The 18,262-nt window shown below is 42.7% G+C and overlaps 1 protein-coding gene across 8 annotated transcripts in view; it reads right to left on the reverse strand.

Annotated features, from left to right (window-relative positions):
* phf21b (PHD finger protein 21B) overlaps nt 1–18,011 on the reverse strand; it is an 87,237-nt gene extending 69,226 nt beyond the window's left edge. For 3 of the 8 annotated variants that reach the window (XR_011694106.1, XM_071501761.1, XM_071501760.1), the window contains exons 1-2: nt 15,467–15,772; nt 14,779–14,844 (exon numbers count right to left, since the gene is read on the reverse strand). Coding sequence is in view for 5 of the 8 variants with exons in the window: in XM_071501761.1 (XP_071357862.1) it covers nt 14,779–14,844; nt 15,467–15,520 (120 nt within the window). In the remaining 3 variants the exon portion in view is untranslated. Of the gene's footprint in view, nt 1–14,778; nt 14,845–15,060; nt 15,375–15,466; nt 15,773–17,432 lie in introns of those variants that run through there. The other 5 variants (XM_071501765.1, XM_071501763.1, XM_071501766.1 and 2 more) reach the window with 4 other exon arrangements.
* Between the last annotated feature and the right edge of the window lie 251 nt (nt 18,012–18,262).

An 18,262-nucleotide genomic window follows, 5' to 3' on the forward strand; every position in this document is an offset into this window, starting at 1 on the left:
TACAGGAAAGAGAACTGCTTCAACAAGGACCTGATCCTAATCTCTGAGGAGAGAGGCAGAGCCATCCTTTAAATGACACTGTTCAAGGTGAGTCCAGCCTCTGCAGGGTTTACAGGTTCATCTGAGAGTAAACACCAGAACGCACGTTTCTAAAATTCAGAATAAAAGCAGGACTTTTTCAAAAACCACAATCAACGGCTCATGTTGACGCAGTTACGTCAATCAGCTCGTAAAACTACTCAACAATACGGAGGCCTGACTGGACCAAAACAAAACTGAAGACTTTACCCACTAGGTTCACAATCAGTGTTAAAATTTGACATTTATGAATAAAGTAATGCCCAAAGATTAGTCAGTTAATCCACTGACAGAAAACCAACAGGCAGACATTTTGATAATCAATTATAATTATTTAACAAAAAATCTCTGTCTCTAGCATCTAAAGCAGATAATCTACAACAGCTACAGCTACAGTTCTCTATACAGCTAACACCTAAAAACCCAAACCTGTATTAGTTTTAATTTAATTTACAGTGTACACAAAACTGGCATTAAAGATATTAATTTAAGCAACACTTTATTTTAACCTCTGTTTAGCATCTAAAAGCAGTACATAAACATGTAATAACTGGTTTATAAGCCATTGTAATGCAGCTGTAATCAGATCCTAGTGTTTATTAATGTCTTTGTGAACAGCCCACCAGAGGAGGCTGCTATGTCAACAGACGATAAACAACAATGTAAGACACAGCTGAGATAATATCAAAGACGGAGCACAAATCCTGAACATTAATTAACACTTACATGTTCTCACAGCAGCGTAGAACCACAATATAAACTGCTCTGAAGTAACGTGTTTGTCCTGTTGTGTTGATGATGTTGTTCGACAAACCTTAAAGCTCCATCCAGTCTAAAGGCAGATGTCCATGTGTTTGTGATTATAAAGCAGGTCTAGCTTCTATAATAATACTGTGAAAGTATCAAAGCCTCAGTCCACAGAGAAATGCACACAGTCTGTATTCAGAAACTGAGCCTTAAAACCAGCCGTCAGGACTTCTGGAACTTTGTGATGTCACAAATAAGCCCCGCCCTCCTGGACCCACCACCAAACCCTGCAGGATTTGGTTTTGGAGATTCCAACTGAAGTGTCAGATACAGTATATGAGGCTGGATTTCACTGGAGACAACGTTTGATAAAATGGTGCAGCCAATAAAAACAGAGTCTTTACTGACGCACAGCAACGAGCAGATTCAGTCACATGTTCAGTGCAGAATATTTCTCTGACTGTGAAGCTGCTCAAAAGGAAATGAAAGTGAAATCAGAGTCGAGGAGGTTAATAAAACCCCACACCAGGCGCTCTGCTGCGTCGGTTTCCTGGAGAAAGGAGAAAACGCTCAGCCCACTATTGTCCACTGATTGACAGATAAGTGGTGACTCAAACCTGAGCTGAACTGTAATCTCTTATGCATGAAAGCACTCACGTACACAAGTCGCTTCCGTGTCAAGGAATTTGCTCGTGTCTCATCATTCTCCACAGAACAGATTTTATTCATGGTGTCAGTCAGATGGACGGCGGAGACGTGGACGACACGAGTGGGAGGAGGTAGAAGAAACGACTGAATATGAACCATACGAATGACGCCGACCTGGTTCACAACAAACACAAACATGTAAACTGTTGACTTACTGTGTTTGTGAAAATCTTTCAGGTCTAACTTTTCTTAACCCAATAATGTAAAATCCATGAACCTACAGGCCTAAAGGCTTTTATTCTGAAGGCCTGGGTGGAAGACTGTGACTGGCTCGTACAAGAATAGAAGTACAGGAGCAGTCGCGCGCACACACACAGACACACAGACACACAGACACACACACACACACACACACACACAGCCAAGGCCCAGGTGACTGGATGGTAATAAAACGCGTTGCCATGACAGCGAGAGGGTGAGAAAATGTGAGGAAGTTCATTATGGGTGAGGTTTGTGAATGAGGACAACTGAGGCTCCACAGAGAGACAAAACGAGTGAGTGCAGCTTTTTGTCCACTGACCTCAGACAAGCTGCCGTGGGCCCTGCTGTCTCTATCTGCCTCTACACAAAGGCCAGATTGACGCTGCAGCACCGAGTCAACCTCGCTGTTGAGTCATAAAAACCACGGTTTCACTTGTAAAGAAGCTTCAACATGGTGGTTAAAAGTGATGAAACACCAGAGAACACTAACACGATTAGACTCACACACACACGGCGTCTGAATGAATGAAGTCTCTCCGGCTCTGGAGAGGCTGGGACACCTGTAGGAGCTGCAGGTTGGATTTACTATCACTGCTGCAGAAAAGCTGCACATTAACTCATTGATCCCTGAAAATATTAGAGCTCTGAAATTTTAATTATTCTATTGTTGTGGTAATCTGAACCTTTTTTTTTCATCTTTAAGGTTTTACACTGAACTTAAGCTGCTTGAATAACTGTTAATGTACATAAGGTTGATTTACTCTGATCCTCCCTTCTGATTGGCTGACTGTTTTCTGAGTGATCCAATAAAAATACAGCAGATTTCAGGTAAACACTCAGAGAAACCAAATCCTGCAAGGTTGGATGGTGGGTCCAGGTGGGCGGGGCTTGGGGTGTGGCTGAGGGCGGTGACTGCTTTGTTGTGACATCACAAAGTTCCAAAAGTCCTGACGGCTGGTTTTAAGGCTCAATTTATATAATTATATAATAAATCATTAATATAGAACCTAGACCTGCTTTATAATCACAAACACAGGGACATCTACCTTTAGACTGTGTGGAGCTTTAACATCTGAGAGCTTTACTTTGTTCATGAAAAAAATGCTTTTGTAGAAAAACATCACAATATTGGAAAAGCGACTGTGGCACTAGCATCAGTAAATGTCACAACAATAAACAGCCCCACATGCTCCTGGAGATAGCACCTTGTGTTTTTACAGCCATGACATGAGAGGAAGCGATGAAATAAACACCATCCTGATGATTTGTCTATTCTCAGGTTCTTAGCAGTCATGGAGCTAAAAATATAAAGTTTGTCTGGTGGGTGTTGCTGGAGGAAAAGTCACAGTCATTAAAATATAACAGGTTTGTGTGTGTCTGGGCTCCAGTGTGCTCAGATAATTTAATGGTGATCTTCACGTTAGATTAAAATAAAGTTGGCATTTGGGCTTGAAGGTGGTGCTACATGAAAGCTCCTAACAACAGGGACAAATAAAGGCCAGAGAAGACGTCCGGCATGTAGCTGGAAGTTTTAACGTCTGAGTCCTCGTGTCAAAATCAAACAGACGTGATGTCAGTGACCAGTTTCCTCAAACATCAGCACCGATCCCTGAACTCAACATTACAAACAGACAGTGAGTGATTTCATCAGGTAGCATCACAGCATCACCTTGATAAATATCACAACACACTGTACGTCTGTGATACAGAGCCACGGCCGGACACCGCCATCAGGGTGAACTTTGTAAATACCAAATTTGCCAATATAATTGACTGTACGTTTCCAGCCCTGCAGCAGTGTGTATGGTTGGTATTTGAGTGCAGGAGAGCACAGTGCAGTGTCCGCTGACAGTGAAAACACATTGATGTCCATGAAACCACAACAATTAACTTCAGGTCTGCGTGAAATTGAGCAATGATACGGACGTGTGCTGAAAATACCGTCGCCACAAAGGGCAGGAGACAGCTCTCATAAACAAAACATGCAAATTACTCAGCCACAGTAGCACTTTGTCTGTGCTGCACAAACACCAATCTTCAAAAAGAAGAACAGGCTCTGTGCGTGATGCACGGAGGCAATTTTTGCATTATTACAGCAATTTTCACGGCTTTTTGAGTAGGATAATCCGGGCTCTGCAGCACTCCACTACACGACTCCCTCATTCCCTGAAGGGAGAACAAGACAGTCTGACTGAGCTGAAGGATGGTTCCACCTGACACCTACAAAACTCACTGCAGATGAAAGAAGAAAGAAGAAAGAATAAACTTAAACACGAGGGCATGTCATCACTTTACTTCTATACCTGCCGTCACGCTGCTTTAGTTGATGTAGATGTTTTTAATGTAATTGTCCTGGACACAAAAATCTTTTCTGTGAGAAAAAAGACACGACAGAAGTATGACAAATGGAAAGTATTAATAAATAATAATATAATGTATAATAAATAAACAGCTTTTCAGATTAAAGGTATATTTTGAGAAAAAGCAGGAATGTTATGTAAAATGTCCCAATTTCAAGAAAATAACAATATTTAAAAGGAAAATATGATAAAGACATTATTCTCCAAAAGAAAAGTTGTGAACTCATGTAAATAGTGTCATAAAGCGAGAATAAGTCATAACATTACGAGAAAGAACTTTATATACAATAAAAAAAAAGTCAAAATGTCATAAAGAAATGTAATTATAGTCTTAATGATGTGAGAAAATAAAGCATGAGAAAAGGTCACAGTTTTAATGAAACCGTAATATTATGAGAAGTTGTAACTTTACAAGAACAAAATCATATCATTACAATGTTATCAGATAATAACATTAAAAGTTGTATTTACAATTAATCAATAATTTATGATTTTTTAATTTTCAAGTATTAAGTTGAAAAACCTAATACTAATTTAATATCCAATAATTTAATACCTAATTTTATATGAGGAGTTAAAATATGAAAATAATGTTGTAATTTCAGGAATAAAAATTATAATATTACAACAAAAAAATTATGAGCTAAAGCTGTAATTTTACTGGAGAGAAGGGTTGTTGTTATTGTGAGGATGACTCGTGATTTTCTCACAAAAAATATAAAATAAAGAAATTCATGATTTTCTGAGGGAAAAATCATATTATTACAAGATAAAATCATATTTTTCCTGAATGTTATAACATTATGAGAATGAATTTAATTTGTAATTATTATTTACAATCTAAAACAATTATAAGTTCACTATAAACAAAACTATTAAAACTAGAAAACTAAATATATCAGTGTTGATGATGAATCTCGTGTTGTTTGACTGAACATTAGTCAAACTCTTTCCATTTATTCTCACTTGTAAAAATCTCAACATTTACTAAGAATCTATGACATCAGGTACAATTCTGGGTCAGTGTGAGTAAAATGAAGCTCAGGACATGAATTTAGATTTTAAATCAGTAAAGTAAATAAATAAAGATATTTGTATTTCAATGTTACAACAGAGTGTTGAGGTTGGATAACCAACCCTAAGAGAATGTGTCACAGGACTGTTTCCTGCTGCAGCTCCTCCACTGTGTATTTTTACCTCCCAGTGTGAACGGTGTGAGTGTGCACTGCAGTTACACTACAACATGGATGACTGGCCTCATTCTCACTGCGTTTCTATCGATTTTACTAAAGTTGCGTCTCTCAGTCTTCGCTCGACAAAACCAGTTTTTCCAAACCAAACTCTCTCATTATTATTTCCCCAGGGATCAGCTCCAAACACAACAAATAAAAGGGTGTGCTGTTGTGGAACAGGGAAAGTGATGAAATTTAATGACTGTTTCTTATGTCTGTGTACCTGCTGGTGTTTCCAGGGACTGTAACTCTGCTGCTGAACGAGCCGGAGGGAAGCTTCAGTACTGCCTCATCGCTTCAACACAGTCATCACACAGGAAACTTCCTGACCTCTGACCTTATGATCTCTGACCTTCGTCTGTGACTAAGACCAAAGCTACAACACTGACAGACACCTTTACTGCATGATGGGATATGAGGCTGCGTTGATTTTTGTTTTTATAACTGTGTCACTCATACAACGATGCTCACCCAGCGTGCAAGGGCTCAGGCCAAAACTATGATTATTATTATTATTATTATTAATAATAGTTTAACCACAAAGTCACGTCAAGTTGTAATTTTACGAGAAAGTCGCATCATCATGAAACTAAAGTTGTATTTTATGAGTCGTAATTTACCTCATTTAATTTGTAATCATGAAAGAAAAAGTCCTAATGTCATGAAAATGACAAGACCATAATTTAACAAGACAAACTGTAAAATCATAACGATGACATCACTGTGGACGCCGCAGTTGAGTTGTTTTGGCCTCAGTCTGAGATCTTTAATATTGATTATCTGTCCAATCTAATACTTTAATTTACTTAAATGTTGATTAATCTGTCAGATAACAGCTGTAAAAAAAATATGTGACACATCTTATTTTACCTGAGTTACCTGAGCAGACGTCCTGATTTTAAAAAGCTGATCATCTTAAATTATTGATCTGAAGGCAATCATGATGATTAATCAGTTCATCAAGAAAATAATCTGCAGATTAATCAAATATGAAAATAATCCTGAGTTTCAGATGTGATAGTAAAGCCCATTTTAACTGTTGCCTACCACAGAGGTCAAAGGTGAAGACTGAACGGTCCATCTTAACTTTCCAGACAGTTAGCAACTAAAAACAATTCAAATTTAACTTAAATTCTGAATTTCTGATCAGATTTGTTCAGGAAAAAGTGACTTTAAAATCACTGTGTGTAAAATACAGGAATAAATATGACATGAACTGAACTGGTGAACCACAGCTGCTCATTTTAACAGGAGGCAGCTGTAATGTTTACAAGAGCAGAGTCAGTCTGTGTAGAGACAACATTACACGGGAAATAAAACTGATGTATGATGAACTGTTGGACAAATAACAGATTACAGTATTTCTAGGATTTCCCAACCAACAGTGTAAAGACTTCCTGAGGTGAATACACTGGAAAAATATAAATTACATGCAAACGTGGCTTCGTAGGCTATTGACAATGTGTGATTTATGTACTATTTAGCCGTGTCTGTTGTGAATTATGACTTTCTGTGTTTAAAAAAAAAAAAAAACAAGATTTAGTGCTTCTCTTTCTTTACATTACACACTGTTGCTGTGTGCAGGAAGATGACAGAGTGTTTCAGAGAGAGAAACAGCAGCGTGGCAGTCAACACGGGTTAATTCATGGCAGCCTCTCTGCTCCCTCTGCCTGCCAGCCCAGCTGCATCAGCACTTTTCTGTGAGTCTCTGGAAATGACTGTTTGCTGTTCGGTAATAAGGAGCTGTCACACAGATCCACGGCTGCAGGATGATACAAAACCTGAGGTGATCTGCAACCTGTTCACCAGCAGACTCAACCACACAGGCTCCCTGTTAGAGAGCATTACATCAATGATTACAGCTGTAATTATTGATCATTTTCACTATTGATTAATCTGCAGAGGATTTTCTTGATTCGTTGTTTAGACATTTAAAGCTCCACCCAGTCTTAAGGTAGATGTCCATGTGTTTGTGATTATAAAGCAGGTCCAGGTTCTATATTAATACTGTGAAAGTATCAAAGCCTCAGTCCACAGAGAAATGCACACAGCCTGTATTCAGAAACTGAGCCTTAAAACCAGCCATCAGGACTTCTGGAACTTTGTGATGTCACAACAAAGCAGTCACCACCCTCAGCCACGCTCCAAGCCCCGCCCACTTGGACCCACCATCCAAAATTGCAGGATTTGGTTTCTCTGAGTGTTTACCTGAAATCTGCTATATTTTTATTGGATCACTCAGAAAACAGTCAGCCAATCACAAGAGAGGCTCAGATCCTCTCTTCTGATTGGCTGACTGACCTGTTGTTACTAGAGCTCCAGAGAGAAGCCTGAGAGAGGAGATGTAAAACTACACTGAGATGTTTTTGTTCCTAAAACCACAAATATCTCTTGGATGGTGGGTCCAGGTGGGCGGGGCTTGGGGCTTGGTTGAGGGCGGAGCTGCTTTGTTGTGATAGCTTTTGTTGTGGTTGGAGCTTTAAAACTTTTCAGGTGCCCTGTGAAGTCGTTCAGTGATGGAATAACAAGTGAAGCTGGGAGACAGACAGTTAGTGTGTCGCTGAGCAGCGCTGCCCTCCCTCAGGAGGAGTCATCGCAGGGTTTCCTGTCATGTTGCTCTTAATTAAAGCCGAGAGTTGCCTTCCAGTAATGATTAAAAAGAGTCTGCAAACAAAAAAAGGGGAACGATTCACCGCAGCCTCGAGAGCAGCGGGACAAAAGAGAACAGCTTTATAGTCCTCTGAGACTGAAGGGGGATCTGCTGCTTCATGCTACTGATGTGTGGGCTGACCCGTCCTACTGAACACACACACACACGTCTCAATGTGAGGATCTAAACCTGTAAAGTCACTATTTCCTCTCAAAGATTAGTCTGGAAAACATCCTGTCAGGTGTCCAATCACAGAGCCACAGGAAGTGATGTCACAATAAAAGCTGCTGACTTTCAGAAGCTTGAATAACTAAACACTTTTTGTTTGAGTTGAAATGATTTGATAACCAACCAGTCCCCTCCAGGACATGTAACCCTCATGTATTGTGATTATTGATCTTACAGTTAAATATCAGTTCCAATGAACACAGTGACCTGCAGGCAGGAGACACGACCTCTGGCCCACTCAGTTTAAGATACTAGTTTCTGCTGTGGGAGCTACACACAGATCCACACCATCTGATGACAACAGTAACATACTGATTACCTGTTCTATCACAATGATCCAACAAATTAACAATATCAGACTTGATGAGTACATTTTGTTCTTAATGTACATTTGAGTTCAGGCTTGTATTTGTGTTGGTATTGTCATGGTGCATTATTGTTACTGATACTGAAGTAAATGTTTGATTTTGTGTGAACGTCCTGCAGACTGAATGAAACGACTCCACGCAGCTAATTATCCAGTTGAAGCTGAAACAGGATGAACTGAGGGAGGAGGCTGTTTAAACCTATAGATCTGCCTCCAGAAGAAAACCTGTGTGAGCCTCGGCCCTTTACTCCAGGCCGCTCTGTAAAAGCACCAGTTAGTCCGGCTGAAATCCCCAAACCCTCCCCTGGTTTAATCAGCCCTGCAGGAGCCTGTAATGAGCCGTCCTGGGATTAGTCCGAGTTTGGTTTCAGTCTCTGGGAAAGTTCACCTGTTCGCCGTGAGAGAACAGAGGCCTTCCTCTGTCTACACGCGGCCAAATGTGACCGCCACTCCCTGAAACCTTTACCCCAGTCGAGCCGGAGGAGGCTGTGGATGGAGAGGTGCAGGGGTGGAGGGAGCGGCCGGCCTCGCTGCCTCCCTCCAGAGACGACCAGCAGCTTCTCCAGCCTCTCAAATGTCCAATTACGGAGCTGATGTACGACACAGAACAGTTTTAGCAGCGCGGGCCGAACACTCACCCTCACTGACTAATGTATGAGTAAAAAGGAAATCAGTGCAGGAAAAAAGAGCCAGTGTTGTTTTTAAAAGGCTTTTCACTGGACTGGAAACAGTTTGAGTTCAGTCACCTGCAGGGCTGAGAGGGAAGAAACACAGACGCTCCGACTGAACTCCAGCCGTCTTTCACCTCTACATTCTCACGGTTTACTGGACCTTTCAACCTACAAACTACAAATCTGAGCCTCTAAGTTTATTCCAGAGGTTTGACAATAAAGTCAGAGCACAAGCTCTGAAGCTGCTCCTCAAAACTCCGTCAGAAAGCTTCAGGATTACTGTGCAATGAGCTTGTTTTCACTAAAAACACAAAGTGACAAACTGATTATTATTTCAGTTGTGTGTTTATATGTTGAATATTCCTGAAGAAATGTGTGTAATCTCTTTATGATGCAGCATATGTGGGGACTAACAGTCGTCTATGATAGAAGAACTGTGCAGAAGGTGAGATGCACAATCCACAGAAAAATCATCTGTAACGGTACTGATGATGAGAAAAATCATGTGCAGATTAATCAATAATGAAAATAACTGTCACTTGCAGCTCTGGTTCAGGTTACTGCTAAGCTGCAGGTCAAAGGTCAGACTGCAAACACGGCTCCTCTGTGAGTGGACACATCAACTCTGAGCCTCAGTGTGGAGGAGCTCAGACGATGGCGCGACTCCATCAACATGAGTTCATTATTACACGTCTGTCACGTGACTGCCTTCACCTGCGGCAGCTCACCTTCACACCTGGACACTTTAACTTGTTCAGGGTGTTTTGTGTTGTTGTTACTCTGGTTTGTTTCCATGCAGACGTCATGTCACTGTGCAGTTCTGTCCTCACACTGGATAATCACACACTGAGGGATAAATCAAACTGCCTGCTTGAGCTAAACCAGTGTCACCGACTCGAACACGCTTCACATCCGACCCTGAGTCTTTCACTCTGATCAACATCAGACTCCTCAGGTCTTTGTTTACTGTCGAGTTCATCTTGCTGTGTTGGAAGAAAACCGGTGAAACCAAAGTTCATTCACTGGATTAAAGAAACGTCCGTTACTCCACCTGTGGGAAGCATCAGTCACATGATCACAGGTGAATCCTGGCTCTGTGGAAACACTCAGGTTCCAGACAGAGATTAGAGTCATGTGATCAACGTGGTGGAGGTCCCACTCTGTTTATTGTCTGACTTTTCTGTTTAATGTCAGTTTAACAAATAATTAAATATGATAACAAGCTTTTCATGTGTTTATTGATTAGTTATCATTGTTTACATCATGTAATTGTACTTGAGACCTTTAAGTGAGGCTCAGTGTTTCCTCAGTTATTCTCCTTCACATCTGCGTCTGTACTGTTGGACGTTATTTAAAAATATTAATAAAGTATATTTCTGAGGGGGAAACGTCAGCAGTGATACTGCAGCTGATCCATTTTTAATACTTACTTCAGCAAACAGATTAATTAAACCTGGTTTCTGCAGTCAGATCAGGGGCCGACAGAAACCGAGGGAACTATCAGAGGAATCAATCAGTTCGACTGTTTAAAATTCAGACCCAAGTTTTAGATGAGTGAAGATCAGATCACTGACCTGCACATAAACATTAGTTACTACAGTGCATTCATGGCACTAAACACACTGACTGCTGACCCACAGTGTGAAGGAAACAGCTGCTCACAGCTGGAAACATGTGGATTATTCACTTTCAAATACTGGTGCTCAGAAAACAAACTATTAAACACCCAAAAAACACTGTCACTGTTTTCATATCAGTTTTGTTGCAGAGCTGCAGTTTGTGTTGAGATAAACTGAACTGAAACTGTCACAAACAGGTGCAGAAATAAATAACTGAAAAAGCTCAGTGCTGTTTACTATCTACTGTAAACACAGGAAGCATGAAAAAACTAAAATAAAAAGACTAAAATATTATATACAACAACATATACTGCAACTATAAAGAATTTTGAGCCAACAATAGTCACAAATAAAGAGTGTAAATACTGAGCTTTTCATTTGGCACAACATCAAACTGCAGCATCGCCTGAAATTTTATTATGAACCACTAAACATCTCAACTGGTGTTTCATCTTCTTTCACCAAACACAGGTCTAATGTGACTGTACCTTTATATTCATTCATTAGTTCACTAACGTGAGCAGATAACGTTCAGTGTACAGCATCAGTAAACGGCGAGGAATCAGGACAACATTAGTCATGACCTTTAAACAAAGTCCTGGATATCCAACCATCCAGAAACACAACAGTTCTCACCAAACCCTTCACTTTGTGACTCCACCCGCCTCCTCCTCCACCTCGTCCAATGACACGAGCTCACAGACCTAACCTGCACCAATCAGACGGCTGCACTCCTCGAAACAAATCCAAACACAACAAGCTTTTGTCTGTTTTACTACAACAATCACTTCCTCTGCAGAGAATCTCATTTCAGTGCAGCTCACATCAACACACACACACACACACACACACACACACACACACACTCCCTGCATAGATGTGAAACTTTTAAAAAAAGCCTTAATGAGGTGTACACAGTGTGGACGTGTTAAGAAGCAGGAGTATCCATGGTTACAGATGCTGCCTCAGAGAGGACTTTACTACTACCATTGGAAACCTTTCAAGTCCAGTCGCTGTGCGCTTTGTTTCAACTTCTACTGAACAAAAATATCAATGCAACACTTCTGTCTCTACTCCCATTTCTCAAGAGTAGAAATAAAAGATCACACACACACACACACACACACACACACACACACACACACACACACACACACACACACACACACACAGATCCTGAGGCCCATTGTCGTGCCAATCATCTGCCTCCATCCTCATGTTGCAGCATCAATTCCTGGAAGCTGAAAACAGCCCAGTTTTTTCATGACCTGCGTCGTCACCAGTCATGTGACCCACTGGTCATGTGAGATGCTCTGGATCTGTGTGTGCAACACACTTCACACTGAAGAGGAGCAGACCGACAATCAACAACCTGACCAACTCTGTGTCAGGACTCGCTTTCTGATCCTGACCCCAAAAACAATCACGTCTGTCCCACAGTTCAGTCTAATAAATGACTTTCTTCAAAATAAAACTTCACATTTTAAAGTGACCTTTCATTGTGACCAGCCTGAGGCTTATGTCACACCTGTCAGGTGGATGACGATCACTAACACAGATGTAAACACATTTGTGAAGAGATTTTGAGAGAAAGACGCCTTCAGTGTGTTTAACAAAAATCTTAGATCTTTAATTCCCACTCATGAGAAACGGGAGTGAAAACAAAAGAGTTGCGTTTATATTTTGTTCAGTGTAGATGTGAGACTTCCTGAGATCAGAAACAAACTCTAGAAATGGAATAAAATAAGTATTAAATGCACATTTCAAGAGACTTTTCTCCAGAAGCTACAAACATCCTGACAGACGATGATGTGCTTTGAGGAATAAATAAAAACAGTAAGTGGAGCAGAAGTGTCTGAACGGGAACAAAAACAACTTCTCTCCACCTGACAAGTAGAAACTGGTGTCATGACGCAACACAGAGCAAGTGGAGCAGAATGAAAAAGAATCAATGAATCCATTCTTCTTCAAGGGCCACGAACACAGCTATCAAGGATACAGGTAGTCAATTTAGATTTTACTGCACACAGACCTTGATGCTGATTCTGAACATATGAGGAGGAGAATGAAAACACAGTCCACTCCATCTGTTTTGCACTTCTCCACTGAAGTTATTTTGATTCTCTAATCATCCTTCATTTGCATTTACATCCGTCAACTCCATAGCGCAGCCTGTTCTCCCTCCTCTCATAAACACTGGAGCAAAACAGGGTCTTATTAAAACGTGTTCTCATTCCCAACATGGACGCTGACGACAGACCACACTCCGTATTCACAGCTCATCTCCAAACTGAGTCTGAATCCTTCTGCTGAAATAAATCAAACTTCCATCCACAGGCCTCAGACTGTGACCATGAAACGACCTCCAGGCTTTACCCCAGTCAGGAGGCATCATTCGCTCTGCCGTGCTAATAAACATTTATGCAGTTATCTAATTATTTCTGCTGCCGACTGATAAATGCTCGCTCTTAGCTTAAAGTTCAAGGCAAGTTTATTTTGGAGCACAGCAAATGTTGACACAACCTCAACGTGTGCTTAGTTTCAGCCACGATCATCATTAAATCAGTGGATGTGGGAGTAAATTCAGGACTAAAGCAGCGGCTCACGTATGTGCAGACGAAACGTAAAGGTCACATACTGCTGCTAAAACAGAAGAAGAAGAAAACCAGTGATTAAAAACATCACTGTGCAGTGCTGACTGGGCTTTCTGCCTCTCTCTCTCTCTTCCCTGCCACCCCTCCCCCCTCCAAACCAAAAACAGCATCAAAGCAATCAAAATGGTAATGTTAGGCATGAATGGGGCCCATCCCCCCTCCTCCTCCTCCTGCACGAAACTCTGCAGACTTTTTTCCTCTCCATGTTGGGGGGGGGGCCACCCCCCTTTTCTCTCTCAAAATGGAAGCTTCCACTACCAAACTGAAACAAGAAGAAGAAGAAGAATGGAGAAAAATACTACAACACAAACATCCAGGTTCAGGATTCAGGCCGGCATCGAGACAACCACCTGGATAATTCAGAGAGCTGCTGCTGGGCCTCACTGTTGTGCTGCTGTGAGGCTTTTTACATAAAGCAAGTTTAATGGGTTTAACTGTAACTGCAACAAATCAAGTGCTTATAAACTGCAATTCCCCCAGAAATGGCATCGATTAAAGTCGAGCAGAGGGAAACGAGGCCTCTAACTACTAAACTAAAACACACGACAACGAGTGGTTAAATAAATATCGACCTATTTTCCCTGAATTCCTCATCTCCCTGCTGCTAATGTGGGGAAGTTGTGTGCGCTGCTGTCGGGGCAGGGACGGACCGGCGGGGCGGTGCAGCAGCGGCGGCGGCCCGGCGGAGCTGGAGGAGCTGGCCGCGGTGCTGAACGCTGCTGCAGCCTCATCCAGCCTCCATCTCAGAAGGCACTTGCTGCAAAAGTTGGTACAAAGACACCGTTTACAGGCCGTGGAGATAGTAAAAAAAGTGAAAGCGTAGTCGTGGGCGAATCAAATGCACCGCTGCGATCATGTGACCGAGAAGAAATAATACCAGCAGACTAAGTATAAAGTACCGAAACCGGCCTGTTTAACCGAGGGAAACACGGTGAAAGCGGCGGCAGCTCCGCGGCGGAGCTCGGTTTAACGTGCAAACTTCAGCCGTGTAGTCTGAGAAAAGTCTGGCTCGGATAGTTCGCCCGGCCGCCGCTTCGTTAGCCTCCGACGTTACTCTCCAGAAACATGTCGACCTACTCAAAATGGACGCTAACATTTTTCAACATTACACAACTTTGAGTGTCGAGACTAGAGCCGGGGTGAAGCCCGGCCGCACACCCCGCCAGGACACACAAAAGAGGGGTTTAAACACACATCCAGGCCGGTGGGCAGAGAGAAGCCCGCAGAGGGTCGCAGAGACAATGGGGACGGGTCGGAGCTTACTTGTTTATCGCTCAGGGCTGTTACTCTGGGGTGCCTGTCGTGCAGCGGTCTCTTAAGCTCTCCGTCCTACAATTGAACAGAACATGTTGTCAGTGAACACCTTCCCTTCCATGGACACAACAATGAAACATATTTTCAGCAAAGTCACGGTGAAGCTGCCAAAAGCACACGGAGCCAGAGCTAGCCGAGCGGCAGATTCATGCCGATAAAGTTTGTCGCACACACTCCACGGATCCTGCCCGGGTCTGAGAGCCCCGGGCCCCGGCCACACAGCGCGGTTACCTGCGGGTCCTGCTTCATCTGTGCAACTAGTTTGTGGACGATGGAGGAGCGGAACGGGGATTAGAAAAGTGTCTGAAGTTAGTGTGTGGAGGCAGGAACAAAGCGGGGAGATCGCCTCAGCGACTCCGGCTCCTCATAAATATTCAGGTCGCGTCCTGCTCGCCGCTCGGCACCGCCACCGCCGCATTACCGCTCCGGGTTCTTCGGAGAAAACACCGCCGACAATCAGCCAAAGTACTGCGAAAAGTGCACTTAATCAGACCTGGAGCTGGACGTTGTGTCGCCGGCAGATACGACAAAGCGACGTGCCCCCTCCCGGAGCGCCCCCTCTCCCCGCCTCAGATTTTCACCCCCGCTCTCACTTGCTTCTCACCAACAAGCTGGAATAACACGATGTTTCGTTTACCTGATGACACTGGATTTCCACTTTCAGCGCCTCTTGCAGGCCTTGTAGTTCCATGTTCCGACCCGAAAAGCACTTTTCTCCCACTTTCGACGCGGCCGAGACGAAGTTTAAGTGAATTAAAGATTTTAAAGCGACAATAACAATTGAAAGAAGAACTACTCAGGCTGCAAAGCAAGTTCTCGCTTCTTTTGCAGGCTAGGACTCATCACCCACTTTCCGCCCGTCTTCAAAAGTGCTCCAAACCCGGCGAAAAGAGCTAAGGACCCGGACGGGGCCTCTCCAGATTACGGCCGAGCGTCGAGGGGTCCAACGGGGGGGCGGGATAGCTTTTCTGTCGATAATTTTAAGTTGAAAGACTGGAACTATATTTTGTCCGAGTCCGCGGCTTGATTTCACTTTGCCTGGGGAAAAGTTGCGCTGCGGCTGTCAATGGTAATTCTGAAGTTCCCGGATGGAGCAGAGAGGACCCCCGCCCCCCTCCCCAACCCCCTAAAACCGGACATGCGCAGTGAGCCGAAAGAAACCACAGTGCAGAGTATTTGTAATAAAAACTTTGGTAAAACTACACAAACACTACGAATAACAGAACTGCAGATTACATCAGAAAGTATTAATCACGACTGGATGTTCATCTTTTTATTATGTGCTGCCTTCAGTCCTACACAAATAACTGTAACTATACTTAGATTATCTTGTGTATACTTTTCATTTTCATCTATTTAACCTGGTATAGGTCTCTTTTTTTTAAGAGAGACTTGGTCATGGTCACAACAAAAAATACTAACAACAAACAGGCAATGACCACTGTCGCACACCATGACAATAAACACAATACCCAGCTGAAATACTGACAGGATCAATCAAACATGAACATTATTGACTTTGTAAAGGCTCGATTTAAATCTGAGCTGTTTTATTATATTTTACAGGCGTACCTAATAAAATAGCAAATGAGTGTATACGGCCTAAGTACTGTAATGTATGTAACATACAGAGCTTTTGAAGGATTTTATTCTTTTAAATAGTTATTCTTGTTGACTGTTTCGTGTCTGCTGTAACATCTGAATTTGTTTCGAAGACAGATTACTAATATAGTGGTGACGTACAGATCAGTACATTTAGTGCAAATACTGCAGTTATGCATTGTACCTTTGCTCTGATACCTTCACCTTGATGGGGTCCATAAGAACTCACCACGGCCTTATGAATCTGACACTGTACAATCACGTTTCTTCAATAGGTGCAGTATAATGTAAGCCCATTATCTTAAGATTTTATTGCAAATACTTAGAAATCCAGCTAAGGTTTAAAACAACTTAAACACAGTGTTTCTTACATCATTAGTAAGAAAATTCATAAACTATACATCACAGTTAGTGACTCATGACTCATATTTCTTCATTTTAACATGTAAACAGACATTAACACTGTTTTAAAATGTAATCACTATTTTTAAATGTTGTGGACGTATTTAGTCACTGATATTATTTCCTGTGCTTTTATCAGTTCACTGTGATCTAGCCTGAAATATTCCAACCGGAAGCCTCCAAACATTTACCCAAAACTCAGACTTATTTGATATCTTTGGGAACTTTTGGATCTCCATTATAATCAAAAATACATATCTATGGATCTGAGTAATGTTTATCTGCTGTTACACACATTTTAAATGCATTATGACGGTAAAAATGACACACAACTGTTCATTTTCACCATGTTTAAAAACTTAAAAGTAAGTTTAGATTGTGCTTGAGCTAGATTCAGAAGTAGTGTTGCTCTAAATAAACTATAGTGTTTAGATATTTCATGAATCATCTGCTGTGGATTCCAGCATTAACGTGAAAAATGGCAGCAGCTGCTACAACCAAACTCACTGACACAAGCGAAACAGGGGGAAGTGGAGGATTAGAAACATCAGACACGTCGGGGGAGATGGAAGGACGCAGCCCAGTCTGAGGTTTCTTACCTCTGAAAACACAAAGAGGCCAAATGTGGCAGTTTGTTCTCAGAAATCCGGCCTCTGTCTCCATGTCGGTCCGCCTGACCCCGCCGCCTCCTCCTCCTGCTGCTCCTCTTCCCGCCTCCTGCTGCTCCTCCTCCCGCCCTTTGGACACAAGCCGAGCCGCTATTGGTCATAATTGCTGCTTCAGCGTGCGAGATGCCAGAGGGGCGGGAAGGACGAGCCAATCAGGAGTTGCGAATGCGGAGCGACAGATGGGCGAACCAATGAGCTTTAGAGAGGCTTCGGGGGGCGGGGCCGCACGCAGGGGTATGTGATCGGAGAGTCGATGGAGAACAGAGATGGTGTTTGTTTGAAATGACCGTGAACTCGACAGCGAACAACTTCCGCACAGTTTTAAGCACAAATCCCCCAATTCGACCATAAAAGAATGATAACATGTGAGCTCTCCGATGTTCTAGGGGAGAATACAGAGCCGGGTCTTCACGGGTGGAACAGAAAGTAGCACCATGGACAGAGGCAGCAGCTCCGGGACAAACGGACATTACGGTTCTGTCGACGCAGCGATGGAGGTTTTTATTCAGTCAGCGAGTCCGCAGCCCTGCCCTCACTGTTCATTAACAGCGGGAAGCCCAGCTGCGATTCACCAGCCATTCAAATCTGAATTCTACAAGAAGCCCAGCAGTGAAGTTATAGTTTACAGGCAGCTGGCAGAAAGTAGTCCCTCCGCCGCGCCGCCTGCCCGCGGAGGCCCCCCCACCCCGGCCGGCTGCTGCGGGTCACTCCGCGGCTCGGTCCTCTCTGTGGCGGCTCTGCACTCCGAGCTGCTGCAGCCT

The sequence above is a fragment of the Trachinotus anak genome, unplaced genomic scaffold (genome assembly GCF_046630095.1).
Source record: "Trachinotus anak isolate AG129_WGS33_773 ecotype Australia unplaced genomic scaffold, CSIRO_AGI_Tana_v1 ptg000018l, whole genome shotgun sequence".
Taxonomy (NCBI): Eukaryota; Metazoa; Chordata; class Actinopteri; order Carangiformes; family Carangidae; genus Trachinotus; species Trachinotus anak.